General features: G+C 63.3%; 2 protein-coding genes across 2 annotated transcripts; one reads left to right on the forward strand and one right to left on the reverse strand.

Annotated features, from left to right (window-relative positions):
* Positions 1 to 4685: 4685 nt before the first annotated feature.
* On the reverse strand, positions 4686 to 12477 carry AMER3 (APC membrane recruitment protein 3). The gene is made up of 2 exons (XM_037057700.1): positions 12140 to 12477; positions 4686 to 7163 (listed from the first exon to the last, which is right to left on the reverse strand). The coding sequence occupies exons 1-2, from the start codon at positions 12235 to 12237 to the stop codon at positions 4889 to 4891; spliced, it is 2373 nt and encodes a 790-aa protein (XP_036913595.1). The 5' UTR covers positions 12238 to 12477; the 3' UTR covers positions 4686 to 4888.
* Positions 12415 to 23437, forward strand: LOC118994878 (serine protease 40-like). The gene is made up of 5 exons (XM_037057701.1): positions 12415 to 12483; positions 16992 to 17154; positions 18816 to 19090; positions 20371 to 20537; positions 22977 to 23437. The coding sequence occupies exons 3-5, from the start codon at positions 18943 to 18945 to the stop codon at positions 23274 to 23276; spliced, it is 615 nt and encodes a 204-aa protein (XP_036913596.1). The 5' UTR covers positions 12415 to 12483; positions 16992 to 17154; positions 18816 to 18942; the 3' UTR covers positions 23277 to 23437.
* The last annotated feature ends 962 nt before the right edge of the window (positions 23438 to 24399 follow it).

Below are 24399 nucleotides of genomic sequence, written 5' to 3' on the forward strand. Positions count from 1 at the left end.
GGTTGTGACCACACGGCTCCACCCTTCAGACTTTGTGTCTTCCTGCCTTTAGCAGGTTTGGGGGTTTTTTTGGGGTTTTTTTTTGACAAAACATAATTACATTTCCACATACAACTTCTGTGCGACCAAAGAATAAAGCACCACACGAAAATAATAAGAAAAAAGATTCATTTGCAACACGTGGCAAGTGGTGAGCGTCTTCGGTCATAAGGAGCTCTGAGAAACAAGCACAGACACATGGAATCCACACAAACCAGGAGGAAAGCAAATGAAAGGACACAAATGACGATTAAAGATTAGGAATGCACCATGATGCCCCGGCTGAGGTGGCTCAGTGGACTGAGCGCAGCCTGAGAACCACGGGCCACCGGTTCGATTCCCAGTCAGGCCACATGCCTGGGTTGCAGGTCAGGTCTCTGGTGTGGGGGCCACGTGGGAGGCAGCTTACACATACATGTTTTCTCTCCCTCTCTTTCTCCCTCCCTTCCCCTCTCTCTAAAAATAAATAAATAAAATATTTTAAAATTATTTTTAAAGAAAAAAGAATCCGTGATGAGTGAGCCGAACCATGACCGGAGAATAATTTCTCTGTGACACCACCCTGCCAACAGAAACTCCACTGTCCAGCGTTTCTCCACTTCGAGTGGCCTTTGCAGGCTGAACTGCCCCACAGACACCGGACGCAGACCGATGAGCACCTACAACGGGGGAGGCGACAGTTTGTCATTTTCTTGCTGAAGGCAGAGACGTTGCAGAGGGAGACGGATGCCGAGGTGAGTGGGCTTTTAGCATTCAGGTCAACGAGGCTGAAGACTGGGCTGTCGTAAAATCTGTCACAGAGGCGAGGACCAGGGGCCTCACGGCACTCGGGTGTGTTCACTGCTCTCTGTGTTCTTGTGGCCTTTCCCCTTCTGGTCCCTAGAGAGAATCTCGGCCTCTTTTAGCTGTGCTCCAGCCTTATCGTACCTGGGGGTCTAGTCACGTGGGGACAGGAGTGGGGCGGACAGGGCTGCTCCACTGTCCTCTAAGAGCCCACAGGTCTCAGCCTTTCCTAAGTCGGCCTTGGGGGTGGGGACAACCCCTCAGGAGCCCTACCAGGGGGTCCGACCCGCGGCCCACGGGCCCCATGCGGCCCCACACAAAACTGTAAATTTACTTAAAACTTCATGAGATTTTTGTTTGTTTTTGTTAATGTTTATATATTTAACTTGTGGTCCAAGACAGCTCTTCTTCTCCCAGTGTGGGCCAGAAACGCCACAAGGCAGGACACCCCTCTCTGGGCCCTGCCACTTCCAGTCTGTGCCCTGGATGTCCTCCCCTGGTTGACTGTCGCCTGCTGGCTGACCCGTGCGTCACCTTGCCTGAGACGGGAAGGTGCAAGAGGGCTGTTGGGCTGGAGTCCCCCCTGTGGTTGGAAAAGGCCTGGGCACAGCCTCCCGGGTCAGGGCACAGGGTCTGGGGGGCGTCAACCCCTGCGGGGCTCCGGGGGAAGACGCCTCTGTCCACGCCCTGAACATGCAGCGTGCTCCTGGAGGAGACGCCTGTAGAAGGACAAGCCCCCCTTTCACAGTCCAGCCCCCAGGTTCTTACTGGGCCTGAAAGGCTTTTAAAGAGAGGGTGAGGGAGAGAAAGAGCAAGAGAAACATCAATGTGAGGAGCATAGGCACCCCCAGTGGGGACCAAACCCGCCACCTCCCGGTGGTTTACAGGATGACGCTCCAACCAGCTGGGCCACTCAGGCGGGGCCGCCGGGCGCGGTTTCTGGCATCTGGTGGCTTCTGCTGTGGGTCCGGGTTGTTGTGTTTCTCTGTCTGTCTAGGTTCTGGGGAAGCTGCTCGCCCCGCCACGGCCTCAGGCAGGTCAAGAAAATCACTGATACTCAGTTCGTCCAGATTTTTCTCGTTGCAAGGATGGGAATGACCCCATCGAAGGTCTTACATGTGATTTAAAAAGACAGAAAACCACCTTTCCTCTCCCCAGCATGGAGGTGTGTGGTATGTCTGTTTCAGCCCAGATCCTAGGCCGTGACCATCAGGAGCCCCCCCACAGCCCTGCTGCGGAGCCCAGGCCCCGCACTGTTAGCCCCCAAGCTGGACACCTGCTGCNGCCTCAGGCAGGTCAAGAAAATCACTGATACTCAGTTCGTCCAGATTTTTCTCGTTGCAAGGATGGGAATGACCCCATCGAAGGTCTTACATGTGATTTAAAAAGACAGAAAACCACCTTTCCTCTCCCCAGCATGGAGGTGTGTGGTATGTCTGTTTCAGCCCAGATCCTAGGCCGTGACCATCAGGAGCCCCCCCACAGCCCTGCTGCAGAGCCCAGGCCCCGCACTGTTAGCCCTCAAGCTGGACACCTGCTGCCTGGCTCCTGCCAGTGCCCTCCATCCCCAGTGCGCCAGTGAAAGATTGGAAGGCACAGCCCCCAGGCTCCAGGTTGAATTGCAGCCCCAGCTGACCCCTGTGTGACCCCAGGTGAGTCACCCTGGCTCTGAGGGACAGCTGGACCCAGTCCATGGGATGGGCTTCATATGGTACAAAACCTCCTCTGATCTCTCGAGCCATGTGGGAACGAGAGGTTCAGAAACACCTGGCCAGGCCTCTTCCCCCACAGAACTAGGCTGGGCTGCCCAGGCCGGGGAGGACAGCCTACGAGGGGGTGTGAAGAGAGATGGACGAGGGAGCTGGGGCCCAGGGGACGCAGAGGAAAGCCACGCTTTCCTCCCCGTCCTCCCAGCACCATGCCTGGCCAGCCTCAGCTAGGACCGCCTCCCCGACCCCATCCTGATTGCTGTGAACAGGAACTTCCAGGGCTGGGATTGTTCAAGAGGCTTCCTTGACCGAGAGCCTCGGGGCCAGCGTCTCCTCCTGGGTGGACGCGACCCCAGGTCCTTAGTGCTGCTGCCCCACTGGGGGGGTCACTACAGAGCAAGGCCTGAGTCGCCCTGGTTGCTGCCCTTCTGGGCGCTCGGGCCTGGCCAGGTTCTCCCCCACCCCTCTGGTCAGTGTCCCCTGCCTACCCCCAGGACATGGTCCCTGAGAACTTCCCCAAGGTGAGACCTGGCCTCGGGGACTCTCTGGACCCAAGGCTCACAGTCAAAAAGGAGTCAGAAAACCACGCACCACCTTTCGCCACTTCGTTCCTTCCACAAGTATTTACTGGGCACCGGCTTCATTGGGCGAGGTACAGAGTGACAGGGCCTGCCCTCGGGGTTCTAGCCACTTGCAGGGAGACACAGGCTGGGCACCCAGGGGGCTCAGACGCCTGTGCAGCTGCAGGAGTCAGGGAGGGGAGGCCCTGAGACAGGCCGTTGCTTCGGGAGCTCAGGGAGAGCCCGCTGGGCCTGGGGAGCCAGCGGCTGGGACCCCCCTCCCCCACCCCACTCCCTAGGCCCGTGTGCCCTGGACAAACGACCCCTGCCGGCAGTCAGTCTTCAGTCTGTGTCTGAGCAACGAGGGTGACACCTGCTTGCAGCCAGGCTCCGTGACGATTCCAGGGTCACCAGTGGTGGGCCCGAGGGGAGGGGCGGAGCGTGGCTTTCTAGGAGAGCTGGCCCTGGCTATCCTGGGTTGGGTTCCGGGCCCGGAGTCTGGGTAGAAGCTTCTGTGCCAACGCCATGCTGCCTGCGCCCTGCACACTGCCAGCCGGGCGAGGAGCTTTCACGGAGGCCTGCAGACGGCCCTAACGAGACAGCCAGGAGAGGCACGCCTGGTGTCAGCCGCGTCCGCCGTGTGGAGTGCCACCCCCGTGCCTGGCCTGCACCCGCTTCTGTGCTGGCCATCCTGGGTAGAAACTCCGTCCTGGGCTGCCGTGGCATCCCACTGCGATGTGTCAGCAAAGCGGGGTCCACACCTCAAAGCCCACGTGGGCCAGGACGGACGCCTGCCCTCCTGGGGGACCGGGCCACCTTTCCCTCCCTGTTCTGAATGTTCGGGGATGTGCCTGTGTCGTGGCTTTCGGGGGAGGGGAATGAGAGAGAGACGTCTGTTCTTCCCAAACGCTCCGCATCATGGCTCCCGTTACAGTAGGAGCTAGAAAGGCATCGTTTTCGGGCGTTGATCTTTGGCAGACACCTGGGCAGCACCTGCTGGCCAGGGCGGCAGGCCAGGTCACACGGGGACAGCTGGTCGAGGCTCTTGCCGACAGGGAGCCGGCCCTGCTTTGTGTTCCCACAGGGAGGCCCCTTGAGGCTCCCGAGACGTGGCGGCTGCTGGTTCCGTGGCAGAGAGCAGGCTGGGCTGGGGCCAGAGGGCGCCCCAGGGCTCATCTGCGTCCCCCTTGCCTGTTGCCCAGTGTCTCTCCCCAGAGCCTTCGAGCCCACACTCGCCCGTGAGTTATTCTCACCCCTCAGGCAGACTCATCGGCTCCTTCCGTTCACAGTACGAGGTGCTTCCTTCCCACCAGCTCCCAGCCCTGCTCCTCTCCGGCTTGTAGTGCAAGGAACCTCCACGCATGGCCGCCCCTCCAGTTGCCTGGATCTGGGCTCCTCCGAGCCTTGTGGGGAGATGTGCCGGCACATTTGGAGAGAGCTGGCCGCTTCCCAGCTGGCCTTGGCCCCCGGCTTCGGGGCCTGGTCTGGCTGAGCATGTGGGTTCCAGCCCAGTTTCCTCCACAAGGAAACGCCCCGCCCCACTTGCCTGAGTCATGCCCCCCTCCCACGTCCCCAACACAGCGGTCCCATCGCGGACAAAAGGTGAAGATTTCCGTCTCAGGCTCCCCCGACTGCGGCCACAAAGACGCCTGGTGACTCCTGCGGGGCTGTCCTGCCATTGGGGCTCCCCCCAGGCTGGCCAGGGGCCCCCACTTCGGGCTGGCTGCAGTGGGGGAGAACTCTGTCCCCCTGGCTGTTAGAAGTGAGGCCCGTGGCTCCTGATTGAGTCCAGCGGAGCTACAGGGGCTGCCCCTGTGCAGGGACCCGGGCCTGGGCAGGCTGCAGTCCGGGCTGGCGCAGGTCCAGGACGAGGCCCGGGCACTTGGGAGCCTGTGGACCGTGGGGTGGGCCTGTCGCAGAGGGCCGACCCTGGGTGGCAGCCCCTCCAGGAGGACTGTCAGGCCGGTTCTGCGGCAGAAGGGGCCTGTCCCCGACCCAAGGCTTCCTGCACAGCCCACTGCTTGTGTCCTGCCCGGGGGGCTGCACGGTGCAGGTCTCGGACCTGGGGTGGATTTGCAGGGCGGCCACCTGGGCCGCACAGCCCACCAGGGTGGGCTCTGTCTCCGGGGGGCTTCCCCTGAGACCTGGCCTCCGCCAATTGTGGGGGCACCCCGCATGCCCAGGTGGCTCCTGAGAGTGGGGCCAGGCAAGAGGGGTGATGACCTTGTCTTTGCCAGGAGTGTCTGTCGCCACAGAGGCCGCAGACCCCGCGGGAGACAACGAGCCTTCATGGCAGCCTCGTGCACCGGCTTCCCCGAGGACTGGCACACACGTCACAGACCTGTCCCTGGGCCGGGGGCCGGGCCCCTGCATGGCCACTGCTGATGCCTGGCTCTCCCCAGTGAGCAGGCCTGTGGTGTCTGAGCCCACCCGCTGCTCCTCCTGCCTGCCCGGTGCCGAACCCACGGCAACACCGCCCTCCAGCTTCCCTGGACTTGGGCCTTTCCTCTCGGAGCCGGCCAGTCCCCGGAGCAGGGGTGCGGGCTCCCCGGGCGCAGGGGCAGGTGCGGCCCGGAGCTCAGGGCCGCGGCGCAGCCAGTTGACGATGCCCATGGTGATGGCGAGCTCTGTGTCACAGAGCTTCAGCAGGCACTCCTTGCCCCTCCAGGAGCTCTGTGAGAAGCCCTGGCTGAGCAGGTCTGGGCCTGGCCCCGGGGCCGGGTTCTCATCGGCCCCGACGTGGAAGCTGCACATGGACAGGGGGGCCCCCAGGGCCGGCCCCGACAGGCTCTCCGACACGCACAGGTCGCCATCGTCCAGGCCGGGGCCAACGGGGCCCTCGCTGGGGTCACAGAAAAGCTCATAGAGGGCGTCCCCGCTGTAGCTCTCCCGGGGGAGGCTGGCGGTGGGGGTGCCAGGGCTCGGGGCCCCCTGCCTGTCCTCCAGGCTTGGGGAGAAGGCGTCGTAGTAGCCCTCATCACTCGTGGACAGCGACTCTGGCTGCTCACTCTTGGGGGTGCCTGTGTCTGTGGGGCTGGCCTTGGAGCTGCTGAGGGGGTCCCTGCAGGGCCACAGAGGGAGCTGGGCCGGGCCTGTCCCTGGAGGACCCTCGGGCCGCGGACCCAGTAGGGCTCGCCGCTGCTGCCACACACAGTGGTTCACGCTGTCCCAGAACTGCGCCAAGTCCAACACCTCGTTCTGGTCCTGGGCGGGGCCCCTGGGCACCTTGCTGTCCGAAGCCTGCGGTGCCCGGGCTGCGCCGGGCAGACCCTCGTCCAGGATGAGCGGCGGCAGCGAGCTCTCGTCTGCAAAGATCTCCCCGCAGCCGGTGAGGGAGTCGAAGCTCTTGAGCGAGGCCACATCCTCACACAGGGCCCTGCAGAGCTCGTAAGGGGCGTCCGGCAGGACCTCGCCGTCCGACAGGTCCGGGCACAGGCCGTCCAGCCCCAGGCCCTCACCCCAGGCAGCGAAGGCCTGGCCCCGCCGCCCTCGGGCCTCCGGTGGGCTCCTGGGGGAGGGCAGGCCCTTCTCCGTGCTTGCCAGCGAGGCCGGGTTCTCCGTCTTGTTCCTGCGGAGGTGGAACAGGTTCCGAAAGCACTTCTTGGGCCTCTTCAGGGAGACCCTCTTCCTCGGGAGGCTCTTGGCCACAGCGGGCACGAAGGGCGCCTGCGGCACGGAGTGGCGGTAATCGATCATGCGCTGGCCGCCCGAGGGCCCCGGGAAGCTGGCGCTGCCCACCAGGTGCCCTGCTGCGGAGGCCGTCCTGCTGGCGCCCGGAGCACTGTCCTGGGTCTTGCTCTTCCACACCAGCTTGAAGGGGGCGCCTCCCTCGGGGTCTGGCTGTGCCCCCTTGTTGGAGCCTCGGGGACACCCATGGGTGCTGGAACCGGCTTGGGGGCCCCCCTCACCAGGGGCCTGCTGCTGCCCTCCTGGTGAGACTGAGCAGGTGCCTGGGTGGTCCCTGGCTGGGGCGGGGGCCATGGTGCCTGGGGGCTTCTCGTGGGAGATGTGCAGGCTGGATTTGATGAAAGTCTTCCCTCTCTTCAGCTCCATGCTGCCGGCACCGTGGCTGCTGCAGGGGAAACAGAAGGCACTTAGTAACCCCGTTTGCAGCCTGGCCTGCCCCTCGGTGGGGCTGAACCCTCCCTGGAGGCAGGAGAGAGGGGGGCAGGAGCAGCCCACCCTGCTCATTTGACAGCCTTTCCAGGCTGCTGACGCCCAGCGAGGTTCAGCCACGTGACTAAAGGCAGCAGCAGGGCCCACGGGAGAGCCGAGGGGTCTGGTGCTCTCAAATCTGGGGTCTCTTGGCGTGCCCAAGCACCCTCTCAGAGCTTGGCCGGCCAAGTCAGACCTCTGTCCCCACGCCAGGCACCATGCAGGCAACACCCCATCCTGATGGGGACACGCCACGGCCCTTGTAAGTGGTGCAACAGAGAATTCAGTACACAAGTTTCCTCCCTCAGCTAAGAGACAAGCTCAGAGAGAGCCCCAAGCTGGCCTCCGCGCTAGGGGAGCCCGTGGACTGCCCTCCCAGGTGGCTGCACCCGCGGGGGCAGGGAGGGGGCAGGGACACAGGGCTCGGACGGATGCCATCAGGCAACACACAGCCAAGCATCTGACGGTGTGTGCAGAGCCGGACCTCCGAGGCGAGCCAGAGCAGCGTGGCAGGAGGCCAAGGCCAGGAAGCGAGCTCCAGGCCAGGACCAGGCAGATGGAGCAGGCGCAGGGCATTGTGGGCTGGAAGAGGTGCCAGGCGTCTCCTCCTGCGCGTGGCCTGACTGGAGATGCTGATGCCTGGGGAGGGCTGCGCACACCCAGTCTGGGTTTGGGGTTGGGGAGAGTGCCTCGGGGACTCGCAGATGTCCGTCCCGTCCCTGGTGCGGGGCTGGGCCTGGCCGAGGAGGGTGGCCCCACCCTAAGATCAGGGCAGCCCCGTGGGGTCACCCAAGTGGATGGGCGGGAGCCATGGCAGAGGACACAGGTGGTCTGAGACCTCCCCTCTGACATCTGCGTAGAGGACAGAAGAAGGTCAGGGAGAGGCTCTAGGCAGGGAAGGCTGAGAAGAGGCAGCGAAATGGGCTGAATGTCTGTATGTGTGTACATATATGTTTATATGGGTGTACATATGTATGTTTACATACACATGTGTGTTTTTATGAGGCCTAAATAGAGGCTGCGGCTCTGAGCGTGGAAAAGGGGTGTCCAGTGGGGGTCTCTCAGAGGAGGAGACGCCCCACCTTGGCACCTTCGTGCAGAGGGCGGCCAGGGGTCACTGCCGGGTCGGGAAGACGGGGCAATGGCCAGGGGGCGGGGAGTCAGGCCATGGAGGAGGGGCCTGTGCCCAGAGCTGGTCTGCGGGAGAGGAGCCCAGTCTAATGATCGACATACGGCCTTGGGGGTGATCTTAGAGGCCCAGACGGCCGCACCCAAAGAGGGCAGCCTCCCGGCTGCATGCTCCCACCCTCAGGCCCGCCTGGTCTCCTCCTCTCCTGGGTGGTGGTGGCCTACGGGTGGGACCTCTGTCAGTGGGGGGGACGAGGGGAGGGGAGAGTGCTGGGGCTGGTGTCTGACTCAGCACAGGCTGTGCCTGAGTTCACCAGGCTCTGCTGCGGCCTGCACACCTTGCACACCCACCGCCCATCATTCAAATGCCCGTTAATGGTGAATGCACTAATCAAATAATAACTGTGTCTTCGTGGAGGACTTTCAAAAGCAGGCGGAAATGAAGGCTAAAAGCAAGCGTGTAGCTGACACAGATGTGGACGCCATCACTGAGGCCAGCGTCGTCTCTGCGGTGGGGAATTTCAGAGACATGCTCTGCAAGAGCACTGTTGAACTTACTCTTCTCTGTTTTTGAAAAATGTCTTTATTACCATACTCTCAGAAATGACCTCCGCCAGGCGTGGTAAAGATTATTTCACTGTGTGCAGAATTCAGCAAGCACGTGGACCAAGATGGTTCATTTCCTGTTGACCTCTATAAATAAAATGCGGGCTTCTGAAATACTGAAACAGCTAACCGAGTTAAAATCGTGAACGGTGGGAAATTCCAGTGCACCCTGAACCCGGAAAATGATCGCTCACCACAGTGATACGTGGCTGCATTCGGTTGCTAATGTGGCCAAGCCCACGTCCTGAGCTAATTTAACACTTCGCAAGATCGGATAGTAAGTGCTAAGGTCCAGAGCAGTGAACCAGAGACTTGCAGAGTTCTGGAGCAACCGCGTGAAATTGAGGGTGTATTCAGCCCACTCGGTTTCCACATTATATATAAAACTTTCTCCAAGCCTGACCCTTTGGAAACACAGGGTCCGTATGGGACAAGGGCAGGAATTCCCTGGGGGTCAGAGGGCCCAGGGCCTAAGTGGAGACGGGCTGACAGTCCCCTTTCGTGACAGCTTCAGGGTCCGAGTGGGTTCTTCAGCACAGCCAGAGACTACCTCTGCCTCTGAGGGCAGAGGTCAAAGGTGTCCAGGTTCTCGGTGGCCACCACGCACATTCTGCTTGCGATCCTGTATTGACAGACCCCCTCAGCGGGGCCCAGCATGAAACTTTGAGCCACATCCCTTCCTGAAGGATGAAGCAGACCTGCCCCCACCCCTGCCCCGGAGTGGGGACTCACTGGCCCTGGCCCCTCACTCTGCTGCTCGCTTGGTCCTCTGGCTCCTCGGGGAAGCCGAGAAACTCTCAAGGGCTCCCGACTCCTACCGCAGCTGACTACAGCTACTACTTCAGGCGGGGGAGTGACATTCTGCAGACATCCTACCCATACAGTTACACCTGCGCTTCCCGAACAGGGGGCTGGGTCTGGAGCTGCTGATTCTAGGGCTCACCCAGGCAGCCCACGCAGCAGGCCAGTGGGATGGGGCTGGGTGAGGGGCACAGCCCAGGCAGCCCACGCAACAGGCCAGCAGGGTGGGGCTGGGTGATGGGCACAGCCCAGGTAGCCCACGCAGCAGGCCAGTGGGATGGGGCTGGGTGATGGGCACAGCAGCTCTAGGGCTCGCCCAGGCGGCCCACGCAGCAGGCCAGCGGGGTGGGGCTGGGTGAGGGGCACAGCCCAGGCAGCCCACGCAGCAGGCCAGTGGGATGGGGCTGGGTGATGGGCACAGCCCAGGTAGCCCACGCAGCAGGCCAGTGGGATGGGGCTGGGTGATGGGCACAGCAGCTCTAGGGCTCACCCAGGCAGCCCACGCAGCAGGCCAGCGGGGTGGGGCTGGGTGAGGGGCACAGCCCAGGCAGCCCACGCAGCAGGCCAGTGGGATGGGGCTGGGTGATGGGCACAGCAGCCATACCTGGCCTGAGGTGGCCGAGAGGGTCCTGGCCTTCATCATGCATGTGGTGGGGAGCCAGACAGGAAGGGTGAGTGACATGAGCCCAATGCCAATTTTACCCATTACTCCAGTTGTGGGCAAGAGCTGGGCAGAGGCAGGAGCTCAGAGCAGGAGCCACAGCAGTGTCCGATGGGGAGAAGTGATGGCCGGGACGTTCCCAACCCCCCCACCCCCGCCCCGGACGCAAACCTTCCTTCCCAGCCCCTGACAGAGATGCACGGGCACACAGATCCACTGCAAATGGGGCAGATCACGTCACTGTACCGGCTCCTGCTCTGCCAGACGACGGACTTGATCCGAACAGCCTAGGCGTTCCTTCTCCCTGCGCCAGGGTAACTCTGTGTTCCTTCCCTTTGTCACACAAAGATGCCTGCATGTCCCTGTATCCCGGACCCAGGACACAGGAAAAAGCCTGAATGCAGGTATGCAGCAGAAATGGTGTCAAGATATAAAGATGTTGACCAATGGATTGGGTGTGTGTCACGCTGTCCCTGGCCCCGCCCCCACCATCCAGGACAGCCACCAGCAGCGAAGTACAATGGGGTGGGCGGTGGTAGGCTCGCAGAGGCCGCTCAGCGGAGACCCGCCCAGGGACGGCTGGGGCATTGGGTGTGTGGGGGGAGCAGGCTAGGTAGGGGGCAAGAGGTTATTTGTGTCTCAGGCTGCCCAAGGCCTCTGACAGGTGCCGTGGAGACCATTGGGGGAGGAAAAGCCTCCGTGTTCCAGGTGGGCGTGGGGGAGGGAACAAAGCAGGGACGGGCTTTGCAGTGGGCATCTCCAGGTCACCCGGCCCCCACGCTGGGGAGACAAAGGGTCTTTGGCACCAGACTCTGGCCCAGCTCCCCTGGGGGAGCCTTTGGGTGGTCCTGGCTGCCCCATCGGGAGGATGGAAGCTGCGTCTCCACTCTTACCGGTTCTTTCCCCGCTCCCGCACCCGTGACCGCGGGCCGAGTTTCTTCCCCTTCCCAGCCCAGACCCTCGAAGGTCGTCGCCCCCAGACCCCGGAGCAAGGCAGGACGCGGTGGAGAGAATATGGACCTTAATCCCTCCCCGAATGCCTCCCGTGACGCGAAAGGACGAGTAAAAAATCCCAAATCATCCTCCACCCCTTCCCAGCGGCCGACATCCTCGGGGCCCTAGCGACTTACCGCGGGGGCCGGGAGAGTCGCAGGACGCGGCCTCTGTCGGGCCCGGAGCCGCGCGGACGCCGAGCCGCGCGCTCAGCACCACGGCCAGCTCCCAGCGCCGCGCGCCCCCGCCGGGGCGCGGGTGGGGGACCGAGGGCCCGCGTCCGCGCGCCGCCGCGGGTCCGGCTGCGCGGCCCGGCCGCGGGCGGACTGGGGAGGGCTCCCCGCGGGAGGGCGACGGGGCGCGGCGGGCACCGGCCGCGAGCGCACCGGTGGGATGCGCCGCCGCCGCCCTGGCCCCACAGGGTCTCGCTTTGTTCGTGTTTCTCCGCGTCCCTGTCTCCGCGTGTCCCTGCCTCCCGCGGGGATGTGGTGCCGCGTCCCTCGGCCCAGCCGCCCACGCCCGGCAGGGACAGCGGCCCGGAGGTCTCCCATCACCCCGCCCTCGTCCGCGCGCCGCGGTCCCAGCTCCTCGCAGCGCGTAGGCGCAGGTGCCCGAATCCCGCAGCCCCGAGCCCGGGCAGGGTGAACCACGACCCTCGGAAGGGCGCAGGGCGCGGTCACAGGGGGCCTGGTCTCGAGTCCTACCCGGGATTCGGAGACGAGGAGCAGGCCACCCTCGGGAGGCAGGGCAGTCTTCCAGAACCTTCTTTACGGAGCGCCCCTCCTGGACCCGGCGGTAGCATTAATGGGGACGAGGGAGGCGCTTCCCCCACAGGTGCTCCCAGAGCGGGGTCTGCGGGCGCGGCGGCCTGCCGCAGTCTCGGGGGAGGAGCGGAGGCGGCGCGCGGACTCGCTGCCCCGGAGCCGAGGACCCAGGGTCTGCGCGCTGGGGGGCGGCCGTGGCGCAGGGACTCGGTGACTGCCGACGGCTCGCGAGCAACGCCCGCCCGAGCAGGGAGGCGGGGGAGGCGGCGACCCCTCGGAGCGCGGTGAGTGGGGCGGGGAGGGGCCGATTCCACGCGGCAGAGACGAGGAGGGTGGTGCCCAGTCCTGGCTCGGGCGGAGGGAGGCCGGACGCAGGCACTGGCTCCTGCGAATGACAAAGGCCACGCCTTTCCTTGAGCCCTGAGGCCTCCTCCCCGTGCCCCTCTCACAACAATTAATTAGTGAGTAATTTAACATTAAAAAAAAACCTGGACACACAAGGTGCCCGCCGTGGTTTGGACGGTTAACCCACGCGCCATATTTGTTACTAGCCGTTCTGAGGCGGCTGCGCCGCAGGCCCTGCCTCCAGCGAGCGCGGTCCCGCCTTTGCGTGAGCCCCCGCTTCCCGCATTTCCTGCATTTCCCGCATTTCCTTCTTTCTGTCCCCCGTTTAGGCCGCGGGTCTGTGCGTGTTTCTGCAGATCAGGCGGACCTACTAGACTCCCAGCCTTGGCAGGGGCCCGTGTGCAGTAGGTGTCCTGGGGGGGTGGGGGGTGGCTCAGGCTCCCTGATCCCTGGAGCTGGGTGCCCCAGGAATGCCCCTCCTGTGGGTGAGGTGAGCCCTCCTGTTGTAACTGAGTCCCGGTTGCTGTTGACCCAAACGCGCAGGAGGATCTACCCCCAGCACAGCGTCCAAGCTGCCAGTGGGTGCTGACCACCCAGAAGGGGTCTGCCCAGCAGTGTCCACTGCCTGCAGAGAGCTCCTTGCCAAGCTCATGGGGTTCCGCTCTGATGCAGCCCGAAGGCCCCCCCGCCCCCACCAGGTGTGTTGGGTCTGAACCCTCCTGGGAGGAACTCCCATGCAGAGCTGTGTCAGACACTGCCCATGGCTGGCCCTGGGCTACCTGCTTGGACATACAGCGGGATCCAGTGTGTGGCCGCCTCTCCTAGTGTGTGTGGGGTGGCTGAGGTGCACACCAGGGCTGGCTCCCACCCATACCGAGCCGGGGGACCAGCCCCACATGACCAGGGATCGGCTTCGCCTGCCTCTGCCCGTCAGGCCCAGTTAGTGGAAGAGCCTCTGGCAGCTGGAGGGTTTCCGGAGGAAGGCTCTTGGCGAGTCAGCCAGCAGGCAGAGGTTGTGTTCTCCAGACGGACAGAGCTTTGGATTTGTGGCCGGCGAGGGTTCTGAGGCCACTCGGCAGAAGTCTCAGGGAACACCAAGGCCACCTGCCACCTGTCCAAGATCCGAAGACCTTTGTGATATGGTGAGGTCACAGTGAGGACAGCAGAGGTCATCAGGCCCAAGTGGACCAAGGTCTGGCCCGGTGAAGAGAGGGCTCCACGAGGGCACACGAGGGCAACATGGGCCCCCCCCCCAGAGCCAAACAGCTGGTCTCTTCAGCTGCTCCAAGCTGCCCTCCCTCCACTGAGCCCCAGGTCAGCGGCTGCCCATTCCCCGGGCTCCTGCAGAAGCCTGTCTCTCCCAGCAGACAGAATCCCCGCTGGTTTTCACAGCAGGTGTGACTTGGGCGCCTCTTCCCAGCTCCCGCACTCTGGGCGGGGAAGCTCCGTGTGGAGTTAAAACCCCGAGCTGCTCAGGGGGCACCCCTGCAGCTGAGCTACCCCTCCACATTCTCAGTTGCCCCATGGGAGCCGGTCTGGCCCCTCTTGCCAGTCTCCACCTGGCTTCTTCTGTGAGTCTTTGGGGAAGGGATGTCTGATCAGCCTGTCTCTGGTTGGCTGTTCGGGTCGATGGTTCTGCATTTTGGCTGTGTTTCCAGTTTGGTCCTGGGAGGAGGTGAGTGTAGCCCCCAGCTGCTCCGCCACCCTCTGGCATTCCCCCAGGGGGCAGAGAATTTCAACCCCAGGCCTTGAGACCGAACCCCATTTGCCCAGAAAGATATAGAAACTGATTGTCAGCTTGTGGGGCAAAGGTGTCACGGCCACCCTGACGAGAAGTATATTCAAACCCGAAGGTGAAGCAGGCAGCTTCACAGAGCGTAGCAGAACTCGGCCTAAGGTAACACAAGGGAAGAGTGGACCGGAGTGGAGAGACGGCCCAGCAGTTCCGCTCAAATGGCTCTTCACACCCAGAGCCCATCGCAGGCTTTCACGGGCCTTCTTTCAGACCATAACTCGGGTGTCCGTGACGGACAAGACACAGAGACACAGAAGGCAGCAGAGACGGGGCCATCCTCCTGGTGGTCAGTCCTCTGAGAGGTGATTGCTTGCCACTGACCCTCTCCCCAGCGCGATGTGTGGCGGAGTGGCCACACCGTTCTGGCTGTGGCCAACAGGAGTGTGCATGGCGGCTCTTGAAGGAGCACAGGCCATGGACGACGGGAAGGCTTGCTCAGGACAGTGAGGTTGGTCCGAGGTCACAGCATTGACCTTGAAATAAAGCCTGGGACCCAGAGACAGAGTGGGTTTTGTTCACACACCCGTCTACACACTCTTGAACCAGTGACTCCTCCCACTTTCTATCCCCCTTTGCTATTACTGTGATTGGTCTTCACCCTCACCTTAGATTGAGGAGGAAGGGAGGGAGAGAGACGTCAGTGTGAGAGAGAAACAGGTTGGTCGCCTCTCGTACACACCCTGACCGGGAACCAAACACAACATTTTGGTGAATGAGACAAGACTCCAACCAACTGAGCCACCTGGTCGGAGCCTCCACCCCCCCACCCCCCGTTTTTTAAACAGAAATGTCTGTGACTGCTACCCCCGCCCATCCCACAGAGGTGTGCTGAGAGTGCTGGCTTCCAGGGGCCCACAGATGGGGAAGACCTGCGCTCCAGAGTGGCATCTGATGGGTTTCAGCGGGAACCGGGCCCTCACCCCAGGAAGAGGCCTTAAACTTGGAGGCAGTGAGATAGTGATATTGAAATTTAAATGATGGTGTTGGTTCACAAAGCAGCCCCCTCTGCGGAGGGCAGGAAAGAGGCAGATCACTCCTCCTGGGAGGTGGCGCATTTCATACACACGGGAACTTCCTTGGCAACCACAGGACACAGGCCTACCTGCCGGAGTCCCCACAGAGGCCCTTTCTCTGTCACGCCCGCGCCATCAGGGCAGCTGCCCCTGCGGGGGAGGGGCACAGTGTGCATTCCAGCAAGGACAGGGGAGGGCAGGGGTCCAGCTCAGCTCAACCGGGGGTCATGTCCTACCCACGACCTCCACCAGCAGATGAGAATTCAGATTTCGCTTCAGTGGGAGGGGCCCCGGGAGCCATGGGACACAGCGAAGGATCCCACTTAGGGAAGGACGGCCGTTCTTCCAGGACCGAGGGACACGCTTCCCCTTGCCCTGGCCCTTGGGTGATTGGCAGGTGGGCGGCCTGTGCTTGCGGGGAGAGGGGCCACTGCACTGGTGAGCTCCAGGAGGAGGGGTTCCCTTGGTGGGCCAGTCCTAATTGCAGGAGGGGGTGCGGACTGGTGCATCAGATCTTGAAAACAAATTGACAGTATTTGGTGATGTTATATAAGCAACTGACTTCTGACCACCGGGGTCTATTCCTGGGCACGGGCCCCAGGCTCCCCGATGGTCCTCAAACTGGGAACTATGCGTGCCTTGTGCTTCCCTCTCAGTCTGGGGGTTCCCAGAGCGGGCAGCCTTCTTGGGCCCCCGCTCAGCACCCCCGCGTCCGCCCGCGCGCGCAGGGCCGCCCCACCCCCGCACCCGGCCCCCAGCCCCCGACCCCCAGGAGGCGGTTTCCCAGCCGCAGCGCGTGGGCTCCCAGCCATGGCCAGCGCAGTGGCGGGGGGCGCAGGCCCAGGCTGGCGGGCGGCCCTGGCCGTGGCCCTGCTCTGGCTGTGGCCGCTGCTGCGCGCCTGGCCCAGCGGCACCACCGCAGCCGCCCCGGACATCGAGGCCGGTGAGAGGGCAGCCCCCGCGTCCTGCCCTCGCCCACCCTTGGACGCGGCCCGGGACACCCCTTCCGGTCCGGGTGGGCTCTGGGGTCCTCAGGCTTCTGGGGAACGTGGGAGGTGGGAAGGGAGGGCAGCGAGACCAGGTGCCGCTGCTCCTGGGGCCCCTTCCCACCGGATGTGAGCCTCCGCGGCCGGGCCAGGTCCCAGGCCCGCCCGCCACACCCTCCTCGGTTCCAGACCCGGAGGCGCTGATTCTGGAGTGGGACTGTCAAGCAAAGTGTGGGGCACCAGCCCTCGGGATGCCTAGAACCCCGGGCTGAGGGGTCCCCACTTCTCCCCAAGCACTCAGCACCCCTCCGGGGGCCTCCGTCTCCGGGACCCCAAACCAGGGCATTGGTCCGAGAAGCAGGTCGGGGAAGGGCCGAGGCAGCGGCGCGGCCCAGCCTGGACCTCGCTGCCCGCGGGTCTGTCCGTCCCCTCCCCCTCCCCCAGACTCACAGGCTGCGTCCACACCGTCCTCACTGTTGCCATCTCCAGTGACGCCAGGTGGCCCCTTGTCATAGGGGCCATGTCACTTCACCTCAGCCTTGGGTTCCTAGCCATGAAGTGTGAGCAGGGGACACAGTGGACCCAGATCCTGCGCACACGGCATCCAGCAGACACCAGTCCACCTCACCTGGTGGCTGGGGCTGTCTCCACAGTGTGCGGGAGGCCCCTGGTGGTCGGGAAGATCCTTGGTGGCAGCGATGCGCCTGAACAGCGGTGGCCATGGCAGGCCAGCCTCCAGTACCGTGGCAAGCACATCTGCGGAGCGGCCCTGGTCGACACCTTGTGGGTGGTCTCAGCTGCCCACTGCTTCCAAAAGTGAGTGTTCCCCGGCCTGGGGCCAGGGCAGGAGAGGGAGGCAGGAGAGGGAGGCAGCACCAAACGGCCAAAAAAGATAGGGGTGTGGGGGGGGGGGGCTGGGGACTTTATTCCCCCCTAGGCTTTGTTCTGGGGTCGTCGGCTGCCACCAGGTGTCTCTGGGTGCCCCTGCCTGGGGAGCGGTCCCTCTACCCGGAACGGTGCCAGTGTCCGACCTCTGAGCCTGCCGCTCTGGGGAGGACCCTTCCACGCCCCTCTTTGCGCTGCGTTGTGGCTGTCTCGGCTCCATGTCTGTTACTTTTCAGCAACTAAATGGAAGTTGGCTCTAAATATGGTTATCCGCAAGCACTGGAGGCGGGGAGCACTCTAGTTCCCTCCTTACCGCCCCCGCACCTCAGGAATCTACACCCTGTTCCCACTCAAGGTGGGCTCCGGCTTCTTCATCTTGCCCGGTGCCGGGCAGCCCTGCAAGGTGCCTGTGGGCCTCAGTCTCCCCTTGCGCAGATGGTGGTGGGCGTTGCGTCCCTCACCACATGCCTGCCTCAGGCTTCGGGCTTTACGTCCCAGTGAGGCTGGGGGTGGGGGTTTTGGTCAGGGCCCACAGTGGACCAGGGTTTTGCCCCCTTGCGGCCAGGATGTCCAAAGGTCATCTGAGGACAAGCGCTTCCCTGAGCGCCGAGCACCGGCAGGCTCGGCGCATCCCTCTCTCCAGGCTGCGGGGCCTCTGCAGAGCCAGCGGCACCCAGCTCTTCCTCTCCCCTCCGATCACCCCGCGCGCCTGGAAGGAGCCAGAGTGAGGAATGAGAATAAAGCCACTGGTACCTGTGCTGGGGGGCGGGCGAGAGGGTGGCCTCCCTCTGTGTGAGGGAGTGATGAGGACATCAGGCCGACAGACGGCTGGTGTCAGCTGGCTTTGAGACCCCGCTTGGGTTCTGCTCACTTACTCAGCACCCCGGGTGCAGGCCCCATGCGAGGCCCACTGGGGGGTGGAGGGTGGAAACGCAAGACCCACCTTGAAGTTTGTCATCGTACGAGGAGAGGGAGTCCCAGTCGGATGACGGCAGGATGAGAGAGGGCAGACCCTGGGCAGGTGTCGGGGTGCCGCAGGCCCGCCAGGTGCTGGGCCTTGGAGAAGAAGGCCTCGGGCCTGGGGCATCTGGGGGCGCAGCCCCCGCAGGATGGGGAGTTGGGAGGTTGCTCGTGTCCAGAAGCGAGGGGCAGCTGCGTGCCCTCCTCCATGGTTCTGCGGAGACCGGCTGAGTGCCCGTCCCCAGACCGGGACCAGCCTTCCCAGGGACTGGCGGGTGTGGGCTGGGAGGGATGGGGACGGGGGCCTTTGGGGGTCACTCCAGACTCTGGGGCCTCCCCAGGGTTCAGGCCCCAGACAGGAATGGGCCAAGCGTCCTGCCTCTAATATGAAGGCGCAGTTCTCCGCCACTTTGATTCTGGGGCCTGAGGAGCCGGGGGCGGGGGGAACCAGCAGAACCTTCGAAAGGACAAATGTCCTGAGGCCACCAACAGCAACCAGACCCCTGAAGAGAATATTAGGAAGGAAGGAGAAAGGAGCCTCTGGGGCAGACAGTGGGGGCTGGCTACTCATGGCACGTCGGGGCTGGGGACGGGTCAGGAAGCTGGGTGACTGCGCAGTCTCCCCTCCACAGGTCCCACGATGCCCGTGACTACCTGGTTCTGCTAGGGTACCACAGGCTGCAGGAAGCCAGCCCATCCAGCCTGAAGGTGGCCGTGAGCCAGCTCATCGTCCACAAACGCTTCAACAAGGGCCACTTCATGGCCAGCGACGTGGCGCTGCTGCAGCTGCAGCAGCCGGTGGTGTTCACGCCCGACGTCCTGCCCGCCTGCCTCCCTGGGCCTGACACCATGATGCCCATGCACACCTACTGCTGGGTCACCGGCTGGGGCATGCTCACTGAGACCGGTGAGCAGGGCTGCCCCTGGGCAGAGGAGGCAGTGACCCCCGTGGAGCCCATCCCGCCCTGCAGACATGTCCTTCTAAAATTTCAAGTTTTCTTTAGTCCAAGGTTCAGACAACCTGGGCGTCTCTAACTTCTGGAACCAGGACTGTGGGCTGTCTGACTCCAAACCAGTCCGGACTCCACCCGGACCCCCAGGTCCTCCTGGGGTTGGGCCCCTTCAGAGCTCCCAAGGGCGGTTGGGGCTGCCCTCCGTCCCTGGGACTGAAATGGGGCATTTATGGCTTAAGCACAGTCACCTCTGTGACCCGCACTTCTGCTGACCCTGCCTGTTCTGCCAGCTTGCTGAGCTTGTATATTTTTAGATGGAGAGTAGAGGCATGCTGGACAGAGATTTTCTTTATGCCAGGGTTTCGTTTATGAAAATGTGAAAACTTGGAGTATAGCTTTGTCATGATCTGCAGGGCTGTGACGGGGCACTTGGAGCGGGGCTTCTTGGGCTGGGCAGGTCAGTGCCCGCATCCTGCTCCTGTCCACCGGGTGTCAGTCACACCGACAGCCAAGACAATGGCCGCAACAATTCCAAAGATGCCCCCTGGGACAGGCTCAGTTGAACCACCGGTGTGGCTCAGTCAGCCGGAGCCTGGGCCCATGACGGAAGGGTTGGGAGTTCCGTTCCTGGTTGGGGCACATATGGGAGGCAGCCAATCGATGTTTCTCTGTCTCCCTTCCTCTCTCTCTCTCAAAGCAATTAAAAAATGTTTGCAGGTGAAGATTTAAAAAAAAAAAAGAAAAGAAACACTGGTAGACTCCAGGGTGGGTCAGAGGGTGGGAGCTGGCAGGCAGGGAAGCGAGGGCGGGAGCCGCCCACACCACCCAACCGCACCTGGCGCCTGTGGGGCACACTCCTACTGCGCTCTGACCACGCCAGGATGCCCAGCTCCCACCCTCTGTGCCCCACGAGCAGCAACGTGGACTGTTCCCGAAACCTGGGTGGTCTCCACGTGTAGGGAGAGAGCCCTGCCCGCTCCACCCCGACCTTGGACCTTGCCCTGTGTGCACACTCCCACCTCCCTCCCCGTCCTTCCCACAGTGCCCTGCTCACTGCAGCCCCCTCATCTGCCTCCAATGCCATCTCTGCACAGCCTCTGAGGGGTGCCCCCAGTCCTCTCGGCCAGAACTGGCCGCCTCTTCTTTAGCCAACAGGTTAGGGAGGGAGCTGGCTCCTCTCCCAGACTGCAGCCCACGTCTGACCCACCCCCACCCCCACCCCCACCCCCTACAGACTTCCTGCCTCGCCCTTCTCAACTGCAGGAGGGGCAGGTCAGCCTCCTGGACACACGCATCTGCAAGGTGTTCTTCCAGGTGCCAAACCCCAGCGGCCAAAAGTACAGCATCAATGAGGACGTGCTGTGCGCCGGTACCATGTCCGACAACAAGTCCATCTGCCGAGTGAGTGACTCGGCTCCGTGTCTCGGGGGTGGGGGGCTGCCTCTCCCCCCCCACCCCCCACCCCGCCGCACCTGTCCTCTGTGTTCTCTGGACCCTTCCTCAGCCCACCCACCTGCCGGGAGTGGCAGAGCCCAAGGGCCGAAGCCACCACATTTTTAGAAACCTTTGTGGAAGTGTAGTGTCCCGTGGAAAAGGCAGCTTTGACAGGTGTGCCATCTGCTGCACGTGGGAAACTGAGGCCCTCGTGGAACCAGCCCCAAAGGGCCCCGCTGCCACGCCCCCTGTCATCACCTCCCCGCCCCCGACAGCCTGGCCCGGCTTCTCACGCTCCGTGAATGGGTGCCAGGGCCTCTCTATGCAGAACCCTACAGGACGCCCTCTCCTCGGGCCCCTTTCAGTGCACGTCATGCTGGTGGCCTCTGTCCACCTGGTGTGTGCCTGCTGTTGCTCATCTTATTGCCAAAGAGCACCCTACTGTGTGCACACGCCGCTGCTGCCGTATTTATCTGTGCTGGTGTCGCCGGCATTTGCGCAGTTTCCCCTGGAGGCCCTCACGAACAGCATTTGCCGTGACCTCCCGTCCTACTAGTGAGCGCTCTGGTTGGGTGCAACTCGGGAGTGGCGGTCGCCGGGCACCAATTGGATGCCCACGGCGGTGGGGGGCGGGGTTAAGGTCGCAGTGCTCCTTCACGGGGGCCCACGGGGTTCACTTTAAACATTGCACCTGACTCTTCATTTGCATTCCTCTGGGGAAGAAGGAAGGCGAGCACTTTCTGTACGTGCGTGCCATTTTTGTAGCGTGCGCGTTCAAGTCTTTTGCCTGCGTTTCTACGGGGTTGTCTGTCTTTCCCACGGACTGGCGATGAGTGCGTTGGGGTCCCTGTGTTACGAAGGTCTCCGAAGGTCTCCTCTCACTCTGTGCGATCCTTCTGGTTGTCGCCGAGAAGCCCAGGCCCAGAGAGGGAAGCAGCCAGCCCCGGTGAGGTGGGGTGGTGAGCCTGCTGTCACGCTCGGGGCAGCCAGGCCCCCCTTTGGAGCTGTGGCCGCCACCCACCTCCTCCCACAGTCTCAGCTCCCTCCTGCACCTTCCTCCTCGCTCTTTCTGTCGCTCCCTGGTCGTCTCCCAGCAGCTCCAGAAACACACTGTCACGCTTCTGTCCCCTGCTCTCCTCCCCAAACCCCACCCACTGTCTCAGCAGGGCCCACCCGGGGCTGTATGCCCTGCCGGTCTCCCATGTCCGCACCTCTCTTTCTGGCCTCAGCCCATCCTGTGAGGTGCCTGCGCCTCTGCCTCTGGGGCTGCTGTCCAGCCTCATCCCTCCTTCCCCAGCCCGGTGCCCAGCCGGCCCCAGTGCTTCCCACAGACTAACAGTCAGCTCCTCTCTGCTGCCGTCCGACCCCTCCCCGCCGCCCGCACACCAAGGGCCCAGCCCTCAGCACTTGCCGGTTTTCTTGTCTGGCTCCGATTCCTCCTCAGAGGGAGAGAGGAGTCCGACTGTCGCCCCCACCCGGGCCTCACCGGCTCTGGTCCCTGTCGCCCTTTCTGCTGCAGCCCCATTTCCCCGTGCTAATCCCACCCCCGGCCCCCCCTCCATCCTTTCATTTTGTTGTTTTACTGTGTTTCACTCCTCACCCAGGAGGACATGCTCACTGGGTTTAGAGAGGGGGAAGGGGAGGAGAGAAACATCCTCCGGTGGCCTCTCCAATGTGCCCCGGCCAGGGATCGAACCCACAGCCTTTCACTCTGCAGGGACGACGCTCCAGCCCACTGAGCGACCCGGCCAGGGTCATCCTACCTTTCTTTTAGAATCCGTGTCAGGTCACACCACTTCCCTGCTGAGTGTCACTCAGAGTTTCCTTCCCACACACACATGCACACACGCACACACCCCTCGGCCTTCCCCACACCAAGCGCATCACGCCGCCGCCTCTGCCTGCATCTTGCAGAGCCAGGCCCAGCCCCCCTCCACCCACACACACACACAGACTGGGCTCACAGAAGCTCCCGGATGGCCAGCACAGCAGCTGGCCTCTCCGTCACTTCCCACCCGGCCCCAGGCACTTCCGTCAGCACCTGGGTAGGTGCCCGTGTCTGCCGCCTGTCTCCCCTCTGCGTCTGGCATACGCAGGGCGTTTCTGGAACAGGAGCCTGCGGGTCTCTGTCCCCAGGTGTCCGCCTTTGAGGTGCAAGCACCACACCCCGTGGAGGCAGGTCTGTGGCTGCCATCGGGCAGGGGTGCCGGGGTCCCCTCTGAAACCCCGTGAACCCGTGAATCAGGGCCCTCCCCTGATTTTCGGCTGCAGGAGTTCTGCTGTAGGGCCCAGGACCCCACTGTGGTGCGAGGCCGCCTGGCCTCCACACCAGTGGAGGACGAGGGCAGTCTCTTCACACGTCCCTCTCTGTCCTGTTGCCCACAAAACACCCCTCTGTCTGCCCAGGGAGACTCTGGGGGGCCCCTGAGCTGCCAGCTGAATGACACCTGGTTCCTGATGGGGCTGTCCAGCTGGAGCCTGCCCTGTCGCAGGCCCGTGAGTCCCAGCGTCTTCACCAGGCTCACCCACTTCTCCAGCTGGATCCGCGAGAAGCAGAGAGACACGCCGCCTCCCCCTTGGCAAAAACCTGTCTCTTCTAACGGCCCCTCCTCCACGGGTGCCATCCCGGGGTCCAGGGTCCACAGGGCCCGGCTGCTGTCGCAGGCCCTCTCGCTGCTGCTGCTGTCCCTCCTCGGGGTGCCCTGAGTGACCCCCAGAGCACCCCGCCCTCCCCCATGCATCCCGTGTTCTGAAGTCCGTCTGTCTCTGAGCCGTGTCTGAGCCCTCCTGTCCTTCGGAGGCCTGACGAAGTAAAAATGATTCCATAAGCTCCCTGCTCCGTGTCTGACTCAGCAGTGTCCCCCCCACCTCCCCTGGGAAGGAGGTGGCAGGCCCTAGGACCTGTGGGACCCAGATGGCCAATATCACGGTGGGGCAGAGTCCTCCCAGAGACCAACCATCTCCCTGAAGTAGTTTTGAAGGGCCCTGGCCACCCTTTCGAGAGTTCTGAAGCCCGTCCTCTGCACACGTCGCCTTGTCCCCACCCCAACCCTCCGGTCCCCAGAGCCCACTGCCCCTGTACTGGCCCTCACGACGGAGGCAGGAGGCACAGCTGGCCCAGGACTGGCTGGTCCAGCACCAAGGCTCCAGCCAGTGGCATCGCGTCCCTTCCCCAGTAGCAGGTAAAGCGAGAGGAGCTCCTGGAACATCAACGACTCAAAGCCGAATTCAGGCCGAAGGCAGTGCTGCCTGTGTGGCCTGGAGGCCTAGGTGCGGACTGGCTTCTGCAGGCAGCAGGGCCCGAGCATTGCCTAGAGGTGGCTCCTGAATGCCGCACCCCCCCCAGCTTCGCCCCCCCCACACCGGCAGGAAGAGTCCACTGCTTCCAGGCCAGAAGGGGGACAAAGCTGCGTGGGGGGGGGGGGGTAGCAGGGCATCTGCTTTAGCTCTGGGGTGACCTCAGGCGTGGAGCCGGCTGGGAGATCTGGATGTCCCCATTCCTGCCCAGTGTCCCCGAGTGGTCGGTCCCCTCAGTGAGGGCGCCGAGTGAACAGTNCGGCCCCTCCTCCACGGGTGCCATCCCGGGGTCCAGGGTCCACAGGGCCCGGCTGCTGTCGCAGGCCCTCTCGCTGCTGCTGCTGTCCCTCCTCGGGGTGCCCTGAGTGACCCCCAGAGCACCCCGCCCTCCCCCATGCATCCCGTGTTCTGAAGTCCGTCTGTCTCTGAGCCGTGTCTGAGCCCTCCTGTCCTTTGGAGGCCTGACGAAGTAAAAATGATTCCATAAGCTCCCTGCTCCATGTCTGACTCAGCAGTGTCCCCCCCACCTCCC

The sequence above is a fragment of the Sturnira hondurensis genome, unplaced genomic scaffold (assembly GCF_014824575.4).
Source record: "Sturnira hondurensis isolate 20B ecotype Veracruz unplaced genomic scaffold, ASM1482457v3 Scaffold0009719, whole genome shotgun sequence".
NCBI lineage: Eukaryota > Metazoa > Chordata > Mammalia > Chiroptera > Phyllostomidae > Sturnira > Sturnira hondurensis.

Excerpts from the sequence above, each read along its gene's own strand:
- AMER3 (XM_037057700.1), bottom strand. The coding sequence starts at position 12,237 with ATGCTACCGCCGGGTCCAGGAGGGGCGCTCCGTAAAGAAGGTTCTGGA. Across the intron at positions 7,164-12,139 it reads TCCTCGTCTCCGAATCCCGG|CAGCCACGGTGCCGGCAGCA; the intron begins GTAGGACTCGAG and ends TTTCCCCTGCAG.
- LOC118994878 (XM_037057701.1), top strand. The coding sequence starts at position 18,943 with ATGGCCAGCGACGTGGCGCTGCTGCAGCTGCAGCAGCCGGTGGTGTTC. Across the intron at positions 19,091-20,370 it reads GGGCATGCTCACTGAGACCG|ACTTCCTGCCTCGCCCTTCT; the intron begins GTGAGCAGGGCT and ends CACCCCCTACAG. Across the intron at positions 20,538-22,976 it reads ACAACAAGTCCATCTGCCGA|GGAGACTCTGGGGGGCCCCT; the intron begins GTGAGTGACTCG and ends CTGTCTGCCCAG.